This window comes from Heterodontus francisci, chromosome 6, assembly GCF_036365525.1.
Source record: "Heterodontus francisci isolate sHetFra1 chromosome 6, sHetFra1.hap1, whole genome shotgun sequence".
Lineage (NCBI taxonomy): Eukaryota > Metazoa > Chordata > Chondrichthyes > Heterodontiformes > Heterodontidae > Heterodontus > Heterodontus francisci.
Window position 1 is genome coordinate 112,925,720 of NC_090376.1, and position 21,267 is coordinate 112,946,986.

The 21,267-nt window shown below is 44.5% G+C and overlaps 1 protein-coding gene across 2 annotated transcripts in view; it reads left to right on the top strand.

The window, feature by feature from the left end:
• Positions 1–19,992, top strand: part of abhd10a (abhydrolase domain containing 10, depalmitoylase a) — a 56,498-nt gene extending 36,506 nt beyond the window's left edge. For both annotated transcript variants that reach the window (XM_068032905.1, XM_068032906.1), the window contains exons 4-5: positions 13,143–13,280; positions 18,320–19,992. In XM_068032905.1, the coding sequence (XP_067889006.1) occupies positions 13,143–13,280; positions 18,320–18,661 (480 nt within the window). In that variant the 3' untranslated portion in view covers positions 18,662–19,992. The remainder of the gene's footprint in view (positions 1–13,142; positions 13,281–18,319) is intronic.
• The last annotated feature ends 1,275 nt before the right edge of the window (positions 19,993–21,267 follow it).

The following is a 21,267-nucleotide window of genomic DNA, read 5'->3' on the forward strand; positions in this document are numbered from 1 at the left end:
GGGAAGGGTTTTAGATTCCTGGGGCATTGGGACCGGTTCTGGGGGAGGTGGAAGCAGTACAAACTGGATGGGTTACACCAGGGCAGAACCGGGACTGATGTCCTTGGGAGAGTATTTGCCAGAGTGGTTGGGGAGGATTTAAACTAAAATGGCAGGGGGATGGGAATCTTTGCAAGGAGTCAGAGGAGGGGGCGATCAAAGACCAGAACAAAAGACAGTAAGGGGAATCAGAAAAGTGATAGGCAGAGAAATCAAGGGCCAGAATCAAACAGGACCACAGTGAAAAATAGTGGGCAGAGAACAAGTAATGTTAAATACAAGCCTTAAGGCTTTGTGCCTTAACGTGTGAAGCAGTCGCAATAAAGTGGATGAATTAATCACGCAAATAGATGTAAACGGGTATGATATAGTCGGGATTACGAAGACATGGCTGCAAGGTACCCAGGGATGGGAAATGAACATCCAGGGATATTCAGTATTTAGGAAGGACAGACAAAAAGCAAAAGGCGGTGGAGTTGCATTGCTGGTTAAAGAGGAAATTAACGCAATACTGAGGAAAGATATTAGCTTTGACGATGTAGAATCTGTATGGATAGAGCTGAGAAACGCTAAGAAGAAAAATATGTTGGTGGGAGTTGTATGTGGACCCCCAAACTGTAGTGGTGATGTTGGGAATGGCATTAAACAGGAAATTAGAGATGCATGCGATAAAGGAACATCTGTAATTATGGGTGATTTTAATCTGCATATAGATTGGGTAAATCAATACGTCACAATACTGCAGAGGAGGAATTCTTGAAGTGTATATGGGATGGTTTTCTGGACCAATACATTGAGGAACCAACTAGAGAGCAGGTCATCCTAGACTGGGTATTGTGTAATGAGAGGAATAATTGACAATCTAGTGGGACGAGCAACCATAATATGAAAGAATTCTTCATCAAGATGGAGAGTGACGTAGTTGATTCTGAGATAAGGGTCCTGAATCTTAGTAAAGGAAACTACGAAGGTATGAGGCGCGAGTTGGCCATGACGGATTGAGAAACGTTACATAAAGGGATGATGGCGAATGGCAAACATTTAAAGAGCGCATGGATGAACTGCAACAATTGTTTATCCCTGTCTGGCGCAAAAGTAAAACTGGAAAGGTAGCCAAACCATGGCTTACAAGGGAAATTAGAGATAGTATTAGATCCAAGGAAGAGGCATATAAATTTGCCATGAAAAACAACAGACCTGAGGATTGTGAGCAGTTTAGAATTCAGCAAAGGAAGACCAAGGGATTAAGAAGGGGAAAATTGAGTATGAGAGCAAGCTTGCGGGGAACATAATGACTGAGTGTAAAAGTTTCTATAGGTATATGAAGAGAAAAAGATTGGTGAAGACAAATGTAGGTCCCTTACAGTCAGAAACAGGGGAATTTATTATGGGGAATAAAGAAATGGCTGACCAACTAAATGCATACTTTGGTTCTGTCTTCACAAAGGAGGACACAAATATCATACCAGAAATGTTGGGGAACGCAGGGCTTAGTGAGAGAGAGGAACTGAAAGAAATCAGTATTAGTAGAGAAATGATGTTGAGGAAATTGATGGGATTGAAGGCCGATAATCCCCAGGGCCTGATGGTATGCATCCCAGAGTACTTAAGGAAGTGGCCCTAGTAATAGTGGATGCATTGGTGGTCATCTTCCAAGATTCTAAAGCAGTGAATTATAGACCAGTCAGCCTGACATCGGTAGTGGGGAAAATTGTAGAGTCCGTTATCAAAGATTTTATAGCAGAGCACTTGGTAGAATTGGGCAGAGTCAGTCTGGATTTATGAAGGGGAAATCATGCTTCACAAATCTGCTAGAATTCTTCAAGGATGTAACTAGTCGAGTTGATGAGGGGCAGCTAGTGGATGTGATTTATTTGAACTTTCAGGAGGCTTTCGATGAAGTCCCACATAAGAGATTAGCATGAAAAATGAGGAGAAATTTCTTCACACACAGAGCCTGTGGAATATGTTACCACAGAAAGCAGTTGAGGCCAAAACATTGATGATTTCAAAAAGGAGTTAGAATTAGCTCTTGGGTCAAAAGGGATCAAAGGGTATGTGGCGAATGCCGGAACAGGCTACTGAGTTGGATGATCAGCCATGATCATAATGAATGGCGGAAAAGTCTCGAAGGGCCGAATGGCCTACTCCTCCTATTTTCTGTGATGGAGGCAGGGTCATTGAATATTTTTAAGGCGGAGGTAGATAGATTCTTGTTAGGCAAGGGAATCAAAGGTTATCAGGGGTAGATGGGAGTATGGAATTCGAGACACAACCAGATCAGCCATTTTCTTATTGAATGGCGGAGCAGGCTCGAGGGGCCGAATGGCCTACTTCTGCTCCTAATTCATATGTTCAATACGATCAATCATAGACTCTATTTTTCCCAGAATAAAACACACGAACCAGGTTTCTTTAACAAACAGCAAAATTATCGGTTTATTATAAAACAAGTCTTAACCAGTAGTGAAGTAAAGCATAAACACAGATCGAAATATTAAAATTCCCTTTTTACCTTAGCCCCTCACACACACTCTCTCGCTCTCTCTCTCTCGCTCTCTCTCGCGCTCTCTCTCTCTCTCTCTCTCTCTCACACACACGCACAGATTAACCGGAACAATAAAGGGCATTTTAGAGCTCTAGTACAAAAAAAAAACTTGGGTTAAATACTTGCTATTTTTTGATGAAGAAGAAAGAGAAGATATGGGAAGATGTCCTTTGTTTTGGTTTGGCGTCCCTAATGCTTATAGACGACTGTCAGTGGGATCCTACTAGAACATAATAAATAAAAGCAAAATACTGCTGATGCTGGAAATCTAAAATTAAAGCAAGGGATGCTGGAAATACTCAGCAGGTCTGGCAGCGTCTATGGAGAGAGAAGCAGAGTTAACGTTTCAGGTCAGATCCTTCATCAGAACTCTTCCTAGAACAGTTCTTTTCAGGTGACGTTGAAGGTTAGTTTGAGTAGGCTTCCAGGAAATGCATCAACAGAAGTTTCAGACACAGGCTTTACAGGAGAAATGCAGCCACAGTTTCAGTCTGCTTCTTACACTTGCTTTTCAGCTCTTCGAGAGATGGAAAACTGGCTGGCTTTTTCCAAACTGCTGGAACAGACCGAGTTGGGGTGGTTTGTTTTTCTTGGCAAATTTTTTCCATTGTCCATATCCCAACTCACTGTCCAAAGTGAAACCATAAACAATGTCACAAGAGACAAGCCTCCTGACCCCTATAAATCTTGACCTGTCACTTCTCTGCAAACATCTTTCCCCAAGTCAAAACCAACCCCTGCTGGGTAATTGTCTGCACACAGGTGCCTTCCAATAATTGTTTGTTTTCAGGCTCAGTCCAAAATCCTTCTGGTGACCCCCCTTTTTAAAAAAAAACACACAAAGTTCCAGCATCTATGGAATCTTTTCAGTTTTGAAACACAAATCTTCAACATTTACCAAAAAGAATGGAAGTAATTGGAACAACATAGACAGACTAAGTGGACTAAAGAATAGCAGTAGTTCAGTGTAGGGAAGTGTAAAGTCACCCAGTTTGGATCTAAGAAAGACTAATCAGAATCTTCTTAATGGTGAGAGGCTAGGAGTTGAACAGGAGCAAAGGGATTTAGGTGTTCATGTGCACAGATCTTTTAACCTAGTTTTCAGGTACAAAAAGTAATCTAAATCGTTAATAGAATTTTGGCGTTTATTTCAAGGGATTTGGAGTACAAAAGTGTGGATTTATTTTTTTTATTCATTCATGGGATGTGGGCATCACTGGCTTTGCCAGCATTTATTGCCCGTCCCTAATTGCCCTTGAGAAGGTGGTGATAAGCTGCTTTCTTGAACTGCTGCAGTCCATGTGAGGTAGGTATACCCACAGTGCTGTTAGGAAGGGAGTTCCAGGATTTTGACCCAGTGACAGTGAAGGAACGGCGATATAGTTCCAAGTCAGGATGGTGTGTGACTTGGACGGGAACTTGCAGGTGATGTTCCCATGCATCTGCTGCTCTTATCCTTCGAGGCGGTAGAGGTCGCGGGTTTGGAAGGTGCTGTCTAAGGAGCCTTGGTGCGTTGCTGCAGTGCATCTTGTAGATGGTACGCACTGCTGCCACTGTGCGTCGGTGGTGGAGGGAGTGAATGGCACACCATGCACAAACAATCAAGTGGGCTGCTTTGTTCTGGATGGTGTCGAGCATCTTCAGTGTTGTTGGAGCTGCACCCATCCAGGCAAGTGGAGAGTATTCCATCACACTCCTGACTTGTGCCTTGTGGATGGTGGACAGGCTTTGGGGAGTCAGGCGGTGAGTTACTTGCCGCAGGATTCCTAGCCTCTGACCTGCTCTTGTAGCCATGGTATTTATATGGCTACTCCAGTTCAGTTTCTAGTCAATGGTAACCCCCAGAATGTTGATAGTGGGGGATTCAGCGATGGTAATGCCATTGAATGTCAAGGGGAGATGGTTAGATTCTCTCTTGTTGGAGATGGCCATTGCCTGGCACTTGTGTGGCCCAAATGTTACTTGCCACTTAACAGCCCAAGCCTGGATATTGTCCAGGTCTTGCTGCATTTCTACACGGACTGCTTCAGTATTTGAGGAGTCGCGACTGGTGCTGAACATTGTGCAATCATCAGCAAACAGCCCCACTTCTGACCTTATGATTGAAGGAAGGTCATTGATGAAGATGATTGGGCCTAGGACACTACCCTGAGGAACTCCTGCAGTGATGTCCTGGAGCTCAGATGTTTGACCTGCAACAACCACAGCCATTTTCCTTTGCGCTAGGTATGACTCCAACCAGCAGAGAGTTTCCCCCCAGATTCCCACTGACTCCAGTTTTGCTAGGGCTCCTTGATGCCATACTTGGTCAAATGCTGCCTTGATGTCAAGGGCAGTCACTCTCACCTCAACTCTCGAGTTCAGCTCTTTTGTCCATGTTTGAACCAAGGCTGTAATGAGGTCAGGAGCTGAGTGGCCCTGGCGGAACCCAAACTGAGCATCACTGAGCAGGTTATTGCTAAGCAAGTGCTGCTTGATGGTACTGTTGATGACACCTTCCATCACTTTACTGATGATTGAGAGTAGACTGATGGGGTGGTAATTGGCCGGTTTGGACTTGTCCTGCTTTTTGTGTACAGGACATACCTGGGCAATTTTCCACATTGCTGGGTAGATGCCAGTATTGTAGCTGTACTGGAACAGCTTGGCTAGGGGTGCGGCAAGTTCTGGAGCACAGGTCTTCAGTACTGTTGCCGGAATATTGTCAGGACCCATAGCCTTTGCAGTATCCAGTGCCTTCAGTCGTTTCTTGATATCACGTGGAGTGAATCGAATTGGCTGAAGTCTGGCATCTGTAATGCTGGGGACTTCAGGAGGGGGCCGAGATGGTTCATCAACTTTGCACTTCTGGCTGAAGATTGTTGCAAATGCTTCTGCCTTATCTTTCGCACTGATGTGCTGGGCTCCCCCATCATTGAGGATGGGGATATTTGTGGAGCCACCTCCTCCAGTTAGTTGTTTAATTGTCCACCACCATTCACGACTGGACGTGGCAGGACTGCAGAGCTTAGATCTGATCTGTTAGTTATTGGATCGCTTAGCTCTGTCTATTGCATGCTGCTTATGCAGTTTGGCATGCAAGTAGTCCTGGGTTGTCGCTTCACCGGGTTGACACCTCATTTTGAGGTATGCCTGGTGCTGCTCCTGGCATGCCCTCCTGCACTCTTCATTGAACCAGGGTTGGTCTCCTGGCTTGATGGTAATGGTAGAGTGGGGGATATGCAGGGCCATGAGGTTACAGATTGTGGTTGAGTACAATTCTGCTGATGGCCCACAGCGCCTCATGGATGCATTGCTAGATCTGTTCGAAATCTATCCCATTTAGCACGGTGATAGTGCCACACAACACGATGGATGGTGTCCTCAATGTGAAGGCGGGACTTCGTCTCCACAAGGACTGCAGTGGTCACTACTACCAATACAGTCATGGACAGACGCATCTGCGGCAGGCAGATTGGTGAGGACAAGGTCAAGTATGTTTTTCCCTCTTGGTTCCCCCACCACCTGCCGCAGACCCAGTCTAGCAGCTATGTCCATTAGTACTGCGCCAGCTCGGTCAGTAGTGGTGCTACTGAGCCACTCTTGGTGATGGACATTGAAGTCCCCCACCCAGAGTACATTTTGTGCCCTTGCCACCCTCAGTGCTTCTTCCAAGTGGTGTTCAACATGGAGGAGTACTGATTCATCAGCTGAGGGAGGGCGGTCGGAGGTTACCTTGCCCATGTTTGACCTGGTGCCATGAGACTTCATGGGGTCTGGAGTCGATGTTGAGGACTCCCAGGGCATATCCCTCCCTACTGTATACCACTGTGCCACCACCTCTGCTGGGTCTGTCCTGCCGGTGGGACAGGACATACCCAGGGATAGTGATTTCAGTGTCTGGGACATTGTCAGGTATGATTCCGTGAGTATGACTATGTCAGGCTTTTGCTTGACTAGTCTGTGGGACAGCTCTCCCAACTTTGGCACAAGCCCCCAGATGTTAGTAAGGAGGACTTTGCAGGGTCGACAGGGCTGGGTTTGCCGTTGTCGTTTCCGGTGCCTTGGTCGATGCCAGGTGGTTTATCCGGTTTCATTCCTTTTTATTGACTTTGTAGCGGTTAGATACAACTGAGTGGCTTGCTAGGCCATTTCAGAGGGCATGTAAGAGTCAACCAGAGAAACATGTAGGCCAGACCAGGTAAGGACAGCAGATTTCCTTCCCTAAAGGACATTAGTGAACCAGATGGCTTTTTACAACAATCGACCATGGTTCCATGGCCATCATTAGACTAGCTTTTAATTCCAGATTTATTAATTAAATTCAAATTCCACCTTCAGCTGTGTTAGGATTTGAACCCATGTCCCCAGAGCAATACCCCAGGTCTCTGGGTTACTAGTCCAGTGACAATACCACTACGCCACCGCCTCCCCTCCGATGGAATGGTGTTTTCAGTTGTTTTGAGCTAGTTAAGAGTGAAATCGGGAAGCAGTTTTCACACGGAATCGAGAGTCCGCTCGCCAAAAGGTTATGGATTCTGAGTCAATTGAAATTTTCAGTACTTGAGATTGATAGATTTTATTATCTAAGGATCACGAGGGATATGGATAAAAAAATTGGTAAATGGAGTCCAGGTATTGATCAACCACGACTTCGCTGAATGGCAGAACAGGTTTCAGAGGCTAATGGGGCCTACCCTTGATCCTATGCGATAGTCCGAACAGAAGTAACAACCAGTGTACCCTTAATTGTAACCAAAGGAGCACCAGCTCCTGAACCAATAACATTTTTATCATTTTCAATACTAGTAAGTCATAGAGCGTTCTGAGTGAAATGTAGGTTGTAAATAGCCAGTATTCACTGAAACTGTATCAAAACTGCCCCATGAAATTATGCATAGGATCTTTTACAGCAAACAGAAAGAAAGATGATTCCTATCCTATTGCTCTGTACCAGGTTGAAGCACAAGACTAGGATCTATATCCTGAGGCCAATTTTTCTGACATTTGCCTTGGGGAATGTTAATTCGCTGGGTGCAAAGATAAGGAAAAATGGGACAGTACCTAGTCCCTACTCTCTTTACATCGTTCTGAACTTTCTGGGGCTACACGGGGGAGGGTAGATGTGTATAGAACTAAATCTTTGCTCAAAATAGGCATAGGGCCATCATTGCCCACCTCCATTAGAAAGGAGGAAGCATTCTCAGCTTCCCGCCTCTCTCTCTTGCTTTGGCGCTAGGATGCCTAAACACAGGAGTGTCCGGTAAAGTTGGCATTGGTCTTATGCTGGCACACCCCCTCAGACCAACACACTTGAGGGGATGCAACAACAAGCTGGAGGACTCCAGAGGGTAAGTTTCAATTTTTTTATTCTTTGATCTTCAGACAGCCAGGAGCACAGTCACACAAATTTAATTCCTCCTGTTTCTGACAGTAGACTTTGCTGGGGGATGTATCAGAAATGCCTCCAAGCCATGTTATTGGCATGAGACAGGAAAATCTCATGCACTTAGACAGGAACAGTACAGTTTGAGCATTTGGTGCTGGAGATCGACTGACTCCACTGTTTGAAGAGGATGTTTGGTACACGTCTGGAATAGTAAGCAGTTTCTGTAGATGAGAGCAAGGCTAGGGTCAGTTGATTTTTGGATACTAGCGAATCTCTCAATTTGAGGATCGGCTAAATTTGGAGTTGATGTCAGAGATCAGCCATGATCATATTGAATGATGGAGCAGGCTTGAGGGACCATATAGCCTACTACCCCTTCTATTTCTGGGAAGCTTTCTAGGACACTTGGTCAAGACCAACACTTTATCAATATTTATTCTGGCAATTCAGAGGACTTCACCTAAAGAGAGTGAATGCTGTGCAGATGTACCTTATTGGAGACCTTTATAGGAGTCACCAAGAGAAAGCAAATGGTTAGTCGTGGGATCTTTTTGGGAGTCCTCCTTGATCTGGATGAGGCGATAAGGCCAGGCAGAGCAGCACCAGTTGCTAGAAGACGAGAAGGGCTACAGAAAATGAGAAATAGAAGGAGCAGTAGGATATGTGGCCCCTCGACCTGCTCCACCATTCAATATGATCATGGCTGATCTCCAACGTCAGCTCCAATTTCCCAGCTGATCCCCAAATTCTGAGCTGCTTTTCTCCACTGCAACCTGTCAACTTAAACCTCTTTCCGTGCCTCCTCTTCCCTCACCTCCCAACAAGTGTGAGGAGCTCATGGATTTCCTTATCACCAAGAATGAGACCATCCGTTCAGCTGCCTTTGTCACTCCCCTCCCTTTCACTAGCCCACTGGGCCAAACTTCCTCCAAGGTTCCCCTGCCCAGGCCCTGAACTTATTTCCTTCTGTCGTTTCTCTCAGATCCCCCACATGCCCTCTCCGAGCTCATCTTGCCATGAGACCCACCTCCTATTCTCTCGATCCTATTCCCACTTAAACTACTGATCACCCAACTTCCCTTCCTGGCTCTCGTGTTAGCTGATATTGTTAACTGTTCTCTCTCCTCAGATTCTATCCCTCTCTCTCCTTCAAATCTTCTGTCATCACCCCTCTGAAAAACCAACTCTTGATTCCTCCGTCCTTGCCAAATACCACCCCATCTCCAACCTCCCTTCTCCAAAGCCCTTGAACATGTTGTCGCCTCCCAAATTTATGACCATGTTTGAATCTCTCCAATCAGGTTTTCACCCTGCCACAGGTACTAAAACGGCACTTATCAAAGTCACAAATGGCATCCTATGTGACTGTGACAGAGGCAAGCTGTTCCTTCTCGACCTGTCTGCAGCCTTTGACACAATTGATGATGCCATGCTTCTCTAATGTCTCTTCACAGTTCTGCAGCTGGTTCCATTCTTATATATCTAATCATGGCCAGAGAATTGCCATCAATGGCTTCTTTTCACATTCCAGCACAGTTACCTTGGTATCTCCCAAGGATCTATCCTTGGACCCCTCCTATTTCTCACCAACATGCTGCCTTTCAGTGACATCATCAGAAAACACAGCGCCAATTTCCACATGTGCGCTGAGAACACCCAGTTCTACCTCACTTCCACCTCTCTTGACTCCACTGACTCCAAATTGTCAGACTGCATTTCTGGCATTCAGTATTGAATGAGCATAAAATTGCTCCAATTAAATATTGGGAAGAATGAAGCTATTGTCTTTGGTCCCTGCCGCAAACTCTACTCCCTTGCCACTGACTCCATCCCTCTCCCTGGGAACTGTCTGAGGCTGAACCAGACTGTTTGCAACGTCGGTGTCATATTTGACCCTGAAATAAGCTTTCAACCATATATCCGACTTCATCCCTGCCTTAGCTCTTCTGCTGCTGAAGTCCTCATCCATATTTTTGTTACCTCTGGACTTGATTATTCTAAAGTACTGCTGGCCTGCCAACTTCTTCAAAACTTTGCTGCCGATGTCCTAACTCGTACCAAATGTCATTCACCCATCACCCCTGTGTTCACAGCCCTACACTGGCTCTCAGATCAAACAATGCCATGATTTTAAAATTTTTATCCTTGTTTTCCAATCCCTCCCGATCTCTGTAATCTTCTCTAGCCTACAACATTCTGAGATATCTGCACTCCTCTAATTCCAGCCTCTTAAGCATCCCCAATTTTAATTGCTCCATTATTGTGGCTGTGCCTTCAGCTGCCTAGGTCCTAAGCACTGGAGATGCCCCTCTATCTTGATTTCCACCTGTAAGACACTCATTAAAACCGACCGATTTGACCAAGCTTTTGGTCACCTTAGCTCCTTATTTGGCTTGGTTGTCATTTTTTTATAATGTCTCTGAAGTGCCTTGGGACATTTTATTAAGTTAAAGGCCCTATATCAATAAAAACAAAGTGCTGGCAATTCTCAGCAGGTCTGGCAGCATCTGTGGAGAGAGAAACAGAGTTAAAGTTTCAAGTCTGTGACATTTTGTTAGAATTGTGATGAGCTTTGAGCAATGAAAGTGGGGGGGTGGGGGGGAGAGAAGAACAAAAGGGAAGGTGAGTGATCGGGCAGAGGGCAGGAGAGATTAACAACAGAGATGTCACAGAGCAAAAGGCAAAGGGAGTGCTAATAGTTGTACTAAAAGACAAAGCATTGGTCCAGAGAGAGTGTTAATGGCAGAATAATGAACAGCACTGTCCAAAAGCAAAAATCTGAAAAACAAGTTGAAAACATGCCCATGGTGAAAAAAATGGGATAATTTTTTTTTTATTCATTCATGGGATGTAGGCGTCACTGGCCAGGCCAGCATTTATTGCCCATCCCTAATTGCCCTTGAGAAGGTGGTGGTGAGCTGCCTTCTTGAACCACTGCAGTCCATTTGGGGTAGGTAGACCCACAGTGCTGTTAGGAAGGGAGTTCCAGGATTTTGACCCAGCGACAGTGAAGGAACGGCGATATAGTTCCAAGTCAGGATGGTGTGTGACTTGGAGGGGAACTTGCAGGTAGTTGTGTTCCCATGCATTTTCTGCCCTTGTCCTTCTAGTTGGTAGAGGTCGCAGGTGTGGAAGGTGCTGTCTAAGGAGCCTTGGTGCATTGCTGCAGTGCATCTTGTAGATGGTACACACTGCTGCCACTGTGCGTCGGTGGTGGAGGCAGTGAATGTTTGTAGATGGGGTGCCAATCAAGTGGGTTGCTTTGACCTGGATGGTGTCGAGCTTCGAGTGTTGTTGGAGCTGCACCCATCCAGGCAAATAAATAAGTTTAAAAAAAAAATTAAAATGGCAGTCATGCTCTGAAATTGGTGAACTCAATGTTGAGTCCAGAAGGCTGTAGTGTGCCTAATGGGAAGATGTGGTGCTGTTCCTCAAGCTTGCAGTGAGCTTTATTGGAACACTGTAGCAGGCCAAGGACAGAAACGTGGGCATGAGAGCAGGGTAGTGAATTGAAATGACAGGCACCCAGAAGCTTGGAGTCATCCTTGCGGACTGAGCAGAGGTGTTCCACAAAATGGTTGCCCAATCTGTGTTTGGCCTCCCACTGTAGAAAATAATGCATTGTGAGCTGCGAATACAGTATACTAAATTGTAAGAAGTACAACTAAATTGCTGCTTCACCTGGAGGGAGTGTTTGGGGCCTTGGATGGTGAGGAGAAGGGAGATAAAAGGGCAGGTTTCCATCATAAGGTCAGAAGTGGGGATGTTTGCTGATGATTGCATGATGTTTAGCACCATTCGCGACTCCTCAGATACTGAAGCAGCCCACATCCATATGCAACAAGACCTGAACAACATCCAGGCTTGAGCTGATAAGTGGCAAGTAACATTCCTGCCACACAAGTGCCAGGCAATGACCATCTGAAACAAGCTGGAATCTAACCATCTGCCCTTGATTTTCAATGGCATTACCATTGCTGAATCCCCAACTATCAACTTCCTGGGGGTCACCATAGAACTGGACCAGCCACAAAAATACTGTGGCTACGAGAGCAGGCCAGAGGCTGGGAATTCTGCAGTGGGTAACTCAACTCCTGTCTCCCCAGAGTCTCTTCTCCATCTACAAGGCAAAGTCAGGATGGGTGCAGCTCCAACAACACTCAAGAAGCTCAACACCATCCAGGACAAAGCAGCCTGCGTGATTGGCACCCCATCCGGCACCTTCAACATTCACTCCTTTCACCACCGACGCACAGTGGCAGCAGTGTGTACCATCTACAATTCACCAAGACTCTTTCAACAATACCTTCCAAACCTGCGACCTCTGCCACCTAGAAGGACAAAGACAGCAAATGCATGGGAACACCACCACCTGCAAGTTCCCCTCCAAGCCACACGCCATCTTGGCTTGGAACTATATCGCCATTCCTTCACTGTCGCTGGGTCAAAATCCTGGAACTTCCTTCCTAACAGCACTATGGGTGTTCTGAAGATTTGCTCATTAAGGACTGAGATGAGAAATTTCTTCACTCAGAGGGTTGTGAATCCTTGGAATTGTTACCCAGAGAGCTGTGAGTGCTCAATTGTTGAGTATATTCACACCAAGGACTGCAACAAAGGCAGCTCACCACCACCTTCTCGAGGGCAATTCGGGATGGGCAGTAAATGCTGGCCTAGCTACTGATGCCCATATCCCATGAACGAAAAAAAGATGCTGCCAGACCTGCTGAGTATTTCCAGCAGTTTGTGTTTTTATTTCAGATTTCTGGTATCCGCAGTGTTTTTTGTTTTTATTTTTGTGCCCTATATAAATGTGCTGTTGTGATGTTGAATATACTCAACAAATACAGCCAGTATACTTCACACCTTCAGTGGAAATGTGTGCATGCAGACGACATACACCATTCCTCAAAAATTGCTCCTCGTCAGCGCTTGGATGCTAAATATTTTAGCACCTGCAGGCAAGTTTAAATCATGGTAATCATTAATTGGGCCCCAAATTACAAGCTAAAACCAGACTTTTAAACAGGCGTGTTATATTAGCATTGCTTGTTTTCATTCTTTCCCCCAAATAACCCTGTTAATCTCTCTCTTTGATGATAGGACAGTTAGGAGGAAAAAAGCTCGGTATGACCAAGTAATCAACATATTAATTCTGAATAGTAAATGCATTTCTTTTTTTTAAAGATTCTGGTGGGTTCCAGTATGGGTGGATGGCTGATGCTCCTAGCTGCGCTAGCACGTCCAAATAAAATAGCTGCACTTGTTGGCATAGCTACGGGGGCTGATTATTTGGTGACTGCTTTCAAGCAGCTTCCTTTGGAGGTAAGTGCACTGCACTTTTAACTTGTATTCTACTCATTTTTGTTTCATGTGGTCATTTGAAATCCACAAACTCTAATATACTTCAAGCTTACCGATTTAGCTTTGTCCTTTATCTTCTTTCCACCCAACCTTTTTTCAAACTGATAAAGTCTGAATAATCCATAACCTTCTATTAAAACAATCATATATTCAAAATAGAGGACTGCTGTTGGAGCTAACCGCTAATGTGAATCCTACTGGTGGGAAATCTGGTACAATTTGCAAGCATCTGTAATTCCATTACAGATGACATGGGGGAAACTGAAGAAGAGAAATTGCTGAGTGTGTGAAATTTGTGCACATAAAACTGCCTGAAGCTGGCTCCCTTGCCTAACTTGCTAATGTCAAACACAATGACAAGCTCCAAAACAACACACCAGCCTGTTTAATATATGCTCTTTCAGATACAGTCGCGTCACAGTGTGTAACTGAAATATGGTTAGGCCACAGTTGGAATATTGCGTACAGTTCTGGTCACCACATTACAGAAAGGACATAGGGCTGGATTTTATGTTGGGCAGACGGGAGCTGGCCACCAACATAAAAGTCAGTGGCGAGCCCGCTTCCACTTAGCCTGGGGATCCGTCCCGCATTTTACAGGTCCCCGGGCTTTAATTGTTTCAAGGTGGGACTTCCACACACTTGAAGGAGGAAGTCCCGTGAGCTGCCGGCCAATTATAGAGCTGGCAGCTCTTAGTCCCAGCAGTGCCGCCGGGAGCAGTGGCCACTGCTGGGACTGCAGCCCAGCCGAGGACATGGTGCCAGGACTGCAGTTCAGCTTGGGTTGCCTCGCCGGGGTTATCGGTCAGGCCCCGGCGAGGCAAGGGTGATTGCTTTGTGGGAAGGGGGGCATCTTGGGTCCTGGGGGTGGTTGGGGAAGCGGGGGTGGCCCTCATTTGGCCCCCCTGCCCCCCCCACAGCGCGCGAAGAGGCCGACAACTCTCATCGGGCGGCCTTTCCCAGCTCCAGGACGCCTGCTTGCCATGGGTAAAATCCCTGTGGAGGAGGGCGAAGGCCCTTAAGTGGCCACTTAAGGGTCTGATTGGCCTGGGGCGGGCAGCCCCTTTTTCGTCCCGTAAGTGGGGCTGAGGCGGGAGCGGGTCGGGAAGGCCTCCCAGAGCATCCCACTCAATTAATTGCTGCCCCCCCCCCCCCCCCCCCCCCCACCGTCATCCGGCTCGCTGGGGTGGCGTAAAATTCTGGCCTTAATTGCTCTGGAGAGTGTACAGAGGAGATTTACAAGAAAGTCACCAGGGCTCGAAAGTTGCAACTATGAGGAAAGATTGGATAGACTAGGGTTGTTTTTCTTAAAACCGAGGAGGCTGAGGAGTGACTTAATTGAGGTATACAAAATTGTGAAGGGCCTAGATAGAGTAGACAGGAAGGATCTGTTTCCCTTAGCGGAGAGGTCAATTACCAGGGAGCACAAATTCAAGGTGATTAGTAGAAGGATTAGAGGGGACTTGAGGAAAAACCTTTTCACCCAGAGGGTGGTGGGTGTCTGGAATTCACTGCCAGGAATGGTGGTGGAGGAAGAAACCCTCAATTCTTTTAAAAGATACCTGGACATGCACCTGAGGTGCTGTAACCTGCAAGGCTGCGGACCAGGTGCTGGAAGGTGGGATTAGATTGGTCGGCTAGTTTTTTCAGCCGGTACAGACACGACGGGCTGAATGGCCTCCTTGTGTGCTGTAATTTTTCTATGGTTCTATGGTAACCAGATCAAAAAAGCTTAAAAAGTCCCATCAGAATGAATTTCAGGTTTCCTTCCACAGCGCAGATCAATATTTTTCCTGGACAGTTCATGTGTTGTAGTCAGCACTCACTGTAAATAAAATTTTTTGAAAAATCAAATGAAAGATGGAAAAGGATATTCATTAATTATGGTTTTTATTTTGAAAATGTTGTAAATTTACAAAGATCAAGTGAACACTAAGATAATCATGCTATATACTGGCAACACCTATGCAGTCATAGTCAGCTGGCCTCAGACACCGGAAACGTCAGAGGAATGTATGATGGCATTAAGAGAGCTCTTGGGCCAACCATCAAGAAGATTGCCCCCCTCAAATCTAAATCAGGGGACATAATCACTGACCAACGCAAACAAATGGACCGCTGGGTTGAGCACTACCTAGAACTGTACTCCATGGAGAATGTTGTCACTGATACCACCCTCAATGCAGCCCAGCCTCTACCAGTCATGGATGAGCTGGACATACAGCCAACAAAATCGGAACTCTCTGATGCCATTGATTCTCTAGCCAGCGGAAAAGCTCCTGGGAAGAACAGCATTACCCCTGAAATAATCAAGAGTGCCAAGCCTGCTATACTCTCAGCACTACATGAACTGCTATGCCTGTGCTGGGACGAGGGAGCAGTACCTCAGGACATGCGGGATGCCAATATCATCACCCTCTATAAAAACAAAGGTAACCGCGGTGACTGCAACAACTACCGTGGAATCTCCCTGCTCAGCATCGTGGGGAAAGTCTTTGCTCGAGTCGCTCTAAACAGGCTTCAGAAGCTGGCCGAGCGTGTCTACCCTGAGGCACAGTGTGGCTTTCGTGCAGAGCGATCGACTATTGACATGCTGTTCTCCCTTCGTCAGATACAGGAGAAATGCCGCAAACAACAGATGCCCCTCTACATTGCTTTCATTGATCTTTGACCTCGTCAGCAGACATGGTCTCTTCAGAGTACTAGAAAAGATTGGATGTCCACCAAAGCTACTAAGTATCATCACCTCATTCCATGACAATATGAAAGGCACAATTCAACATGGCGGCACCTCATCAGACCCCTTTCCTATCCTGAGTGGCGTGAAACAGGGCTGTGTTCTCGCACCCACACTTTTTGGGATTTTCTTCTCCCTGCTGCTTTCACATGCGTTCATGTCTTCTGAAGGTATTTTCCTCAACACAAGATCAGGGGGCAGGTTGTTCAACCTTGCCCGTCTAAGAGCGAAGTCAAAAGTACTGAAAGTCCTCATCAGGGAACTCCTCTTTGCTGACGATGCTGCTTTAACATCTCACACTGAAGAGTGCCTGCAGAGTCTCATCGACAGGCTTGCGGCTGCCTGCAATGAATTTGGCCTAACCATCAGCCTCAAGAAACCGAACATCATGGGGCAGGACGTCAAATGCTCCAACCATCAATATTGGCGACCACGCTCTGGAAGTGGTTCAAGAGTTCACCTGCCTAGGCTCAACTATCACCAGTAACCTGTCTCTAGATGCAGAAATCAACAAGCGCATGGGAAAGGCTTCCACTGCTATGTCCAGACTGGCCAAGAGAGTGTGGGAAAATGGCGCACTGACACACTCGGACTTTTGTGTTCCGTATCAGGCCTGTGTCCTCAGTACCTTGCTCTATGGCAGCGAGGCCTGGACAACGTATGTCAGCCAAGGGCGACGTCTCAATTCATTCCATCTTCGCTGCCTCCAGAGAATACTTGGCATCAGGTGGCAAGCCCATATCTCCAACACAGAAGTCCTCGAGGCGGCCAACATCCCCAGCTTATACACACTACTGAGTCAGCGGCGCTTGAGATGGCTTGGCCATGTGAGCCGCATGGAAGATGGCAGGATCCCCAAAGACACATTGATGCCAGTGGCGAGCTCGCTGTACAGACCCACCGGCCGTCCATGTCTCCGTTTTAAAGACGTCTGCAAACGCAACATGAAGTCCTGTGACATTGATCGCAAGTCATGGGAGTCAGTTGCCAGCGTTCGCCAGAGCTGGCAGGCAGCCATAAAGGCGGGGCTAAAGTGTGGCGAGTCGAAGAGACTTAGCAGTTGGCAGGAAAAAAGACAGAAGCGCAAGGGGAGAGCCAACTGTGTAACAGCCCCGACAAACAAATTTTTCTGCAGCACCTGTGGAAGAGCCTGTTACTCTAGAATTGGCCTTTGTAGCCACTCCAGGTGCTGCTCCACACACCACTGACCACCTCCAGGCGCTTATCCATTGTTTCTCGAGATAAGGAGGCCAAAGACGATACTGCACACCAGAGTAGTTGTATTGCAAAGCAGAACAAGGATCAATATCTGAAAGTAAAACTGAAAATGCTGGAAATACTCAGCAGGTCAGGCAGCATCTGTGGAGAGAGAAACAGAGTTAACATTTCAGGTCAATAACCTTTCACCTCTTATAAGCAACAATGCACAAAAGGGAGTATGGGCTCTGAAAAGATGTACTTAAAATTAATCCATTATCTATGAGGGTAAAGGAGAAAATGACGAAGGATCAGTATGTCCTGTTTATATAAGTTGCCCATTCCAAATTACCAGCAAAAACCTTCTGTGTCTGTCCAGTGTAAATTCCCAGAGTGTTAATTTAGGTTATCAAACTAGAGGATGATGGGTAGACTTCTTCATGCTGCCTTATTCAGACACTAAGACAGATGGGATACTAGGAGGAGAAGGCTGATGTGGTTTGAAAGAAATTTATTGAGGGAGAGCAACAATGCAGAGGAGGGAGTGTGGGCTCTGGAAAGATATGCTTGAAATTAATTCATTAACAATGAGGGTGACCCTGGGATATACAGTATCATTGAAAGAAAAATGTGACTTAGAAGTTGTTACAATTTAATTAAAGTGATTGACAAATGTGCAATTAGAATGAATCAGTGGTTGTATCTAGTTAACTTGTGTTCAACATGGGGCGATAAGAGGTCCAGGGTGACCCTGCATGCATGCTAAGCTAGAAAACTAGCAAAAGCTGACTGACAAAAAAAATGAATGTTTGCCTCCATTGAATATTTTGCTTTGAATTCTTCCTGACTAGAAATACCAGGTAAGGGACTAATGCAATATATGTAAAGTTGTCATGGCTAGTTAATTCTAATTAGCAAATAATGAGTATTTCCTGTCCTGTAGATGTCTTAAGTATCCTATTATGCGATGTAGACTATTATCCGGATCATGACTGTTGACAATCTATTGTGATAATCTGTTGTGATATTTTGAAACAATTTCTAAATTTCTTGTTGTTTCGCTTAGACAAAGAAAGAAATAGAAGCAAAAGGGGAATGGTATTTGCCAAACAAGCACAAGAATGCAGAATTTCACAAGATCCCCTACACCTTTATTAAAGATGCTGAAAATCACTGTGTGTTGCATAGCACCATTCCAATAACCTGTCCTGTGAGGCTCATCCACGGTTGGAAGGACAATCTTATTCCTTGGCAGATCTCCCTGAATGTGGCGGAAAATGTTCTTAGTTCAGATGTTGACCTTATCCTTCGTAAACAGGGTCAGCATCGAATGAATGAGAAAGACGATGTCAAATTAATATTAAACACAATCGATGATCTGATCGATAAACTTACAACACTGGCGTAAATGGGATAGGTTTAGAAATTGGTGCCATATATGTATATAATTAGCAGTACACTGAACCAGTTGGAGCCATTTGCATCATCGCTTCCTGCGATGTCAATACCCTTTGCAGAATTATTTTGAACTGGTCCTAAAAGTGTTTTTGGAGCATGTACCTTCGAGCAAAAAATCTGTTATCAACAGAAACTGATGCCAACATTTTGGTGAATGCCCAACATGAGGCATTGTATGATCACATGCAGTTTAAGCAGTAAATACTGTGTAACATGTAATCTAAATACTAAAGATGTAGAGCTTTCTTTTTGCATCAGTGCTAAGGCTTGCTGGACAATGATTTTAATTTTCCATTTTCTAGCCATTTAAATGGAATTACTGTATGCCTTGCATGCGATTAATGGGATATGTCTCAAAATGCTGCATTTGTACATAGAAATTGTTGCGTCTTCTAGCAGTCTTGATCAAAAGAATCTTGTACTGTTGCCAGACATATTTGCCAATTACAATTCAGTATTACAGTTCTGTGTTCCTGTGTACATACTATGTTTTACTTTGTTAAAGTGATCTTATGTGACTGATTTCTATAATATCTGTGCTGTAAGTCCCAAAATTTACATTGTATAATAGTTGTGTTTTCTACTGCAGTATGCTAGGATCACCCATGAAAAAATAAATTGGTAATGCTATTATCCTATCAAACTGGTTTTAGAAGTTACATGAAAAACATTCAGTATTTCATAAATTCTTTATTGGAAATATATCCCTACTTCTTTCTCATTACCTTGTAGGTTGGTGCCTTTTCAGGAGTGTTATATTGAGGAACTATTGAAGTGAGAGGAAATACTTAATACTAAAAGTCTACAATGGATTCTATATTCTATAATATATCTGATATTTTTATGAAAGCTCCGGTGTAGCATCAAAAATTGCAGCATAACATGTCTTCAGAGGCTTAGATTCGGTTTTACACCAGAGTGCTGGTAAATGAACAAGTCAAGGTTGGCTGCAGCCTGTACTGCTGTTTCTGATCAGAGCTATGCCACTTTGATTAAATAGGAAAACTTTTACAGTCGTCATTGTAAACTGGAATGTCAGCCCTGTATGAAAGTAAGTTATCTGTTAATTTTTTAAGGATGTCTTGTTTCATAACTTTATGGATAGTAATCAATGCAATTTTAAGCATTTTGTCAAAATGTTAATTCAATTTGTTTATCTATTGATAGTTAAGATTTAGCCTGTTTATCATTACTCCCTCCCCTCCCCCCAGCAATTGTGACTTTTTGCTACTATTTTCAAATAATTAAATGGGAGAAGAAATAAACTGAGCTTGCACTGATGCTGTTTTTGTTTTTTGCTGTGGTCAGTTTGTTTTGGAGCATATTGATCTTTATTGGTTCATGAATGAAATGTGCCTTCACATGATCAAACTGAGATCAAAAGAGTACATCTTATTTTAAAATGTTTTAAAGCAGGGCAAAATTTGGACAAGTACAGAGAAAAATTAACCATTATAGTTCTGGTTGTGCAGAAAACAACAAAAGGTAAGAAAGCTAAAAATTTCAAGAACAATGCAGTATTAACCTGGGAGTTTCATTTGTTAAAAAATAGAAATTCGAGCACAATTAAGTATTGTGTTTGAAAAGTTAATTAAATAAGTTTTGATTCCTAATGTCTACCATTGCACAATATAGCACCTTGTTTGGGTAATTTATTGCTGGTGATACTTTCTCAATGAAATTGTGGGACTACATTATTTTAATTGAGAATAAACAGTCTGGTATGTAATCAATCAAATGAAATTTTCGGTGGCCTTTGCCCATTTATATCCCTATAATCTCAATCCTGTTCCTAAAAACATCACAAAGAGCGCGCGCAAGCTGAGTACAGACATGTGGAACAAGGACATACCTAAATGCAACAGGAGTCAAGTAGGAAAAAAAGCTTCAAAAGTGAATTAACAGAAAAGTTGAAAAATGACTCATTTATGGCACAGATGGAGACCATTCGGCCCATTGAGTCCACGTCGTTCCTCCACAGAGCTATCCAGTCAGTCCCATTGCCTCTGTTCGATCCCCGCAGCCCTGCCAGCTTATTTCCTTCAAGTGGCCATCCAATTTGCTTTTGAAGTCATTGTCTCCGCTTCCACCACATTTGTGGGCAGCCAGTTCCAGGTCCTTACCGTTCTGTGTTTTAAAAAAAAGTTCTTCCTCATATTGCCCCTCCCCCCAAGCATTTCTTGCCCAAAACCTTCAATATGTGTCCCCTAGTCCTTGTACCATTAGTTAATGGAACAGTTTTTCCTTGTCTAACTTGTTCAGAAGGAAAATGAATGAATGGGTTAAGTTTAAGAGTATAGAGGCAGGTCAAAAAAGAGATTAGCAGGATAAGGACATGGCTGTTAATTGTGTATCAGTTGTTTAATTATATTCAGGTGGATGGTGTTAATTGGGGTCTTACTTGAGCATATATAAGGAGACTGAGACTGGGTTGAGGTTTTAAGTAAGGAGCTATATATTTATAATCCTTTTACTCTTTACAATAAATGTAACACCGAGTAAAGATTGGCTCCAGCATCATCCTTCAACAACAAGCTTTCTGGAATTTAACATGGT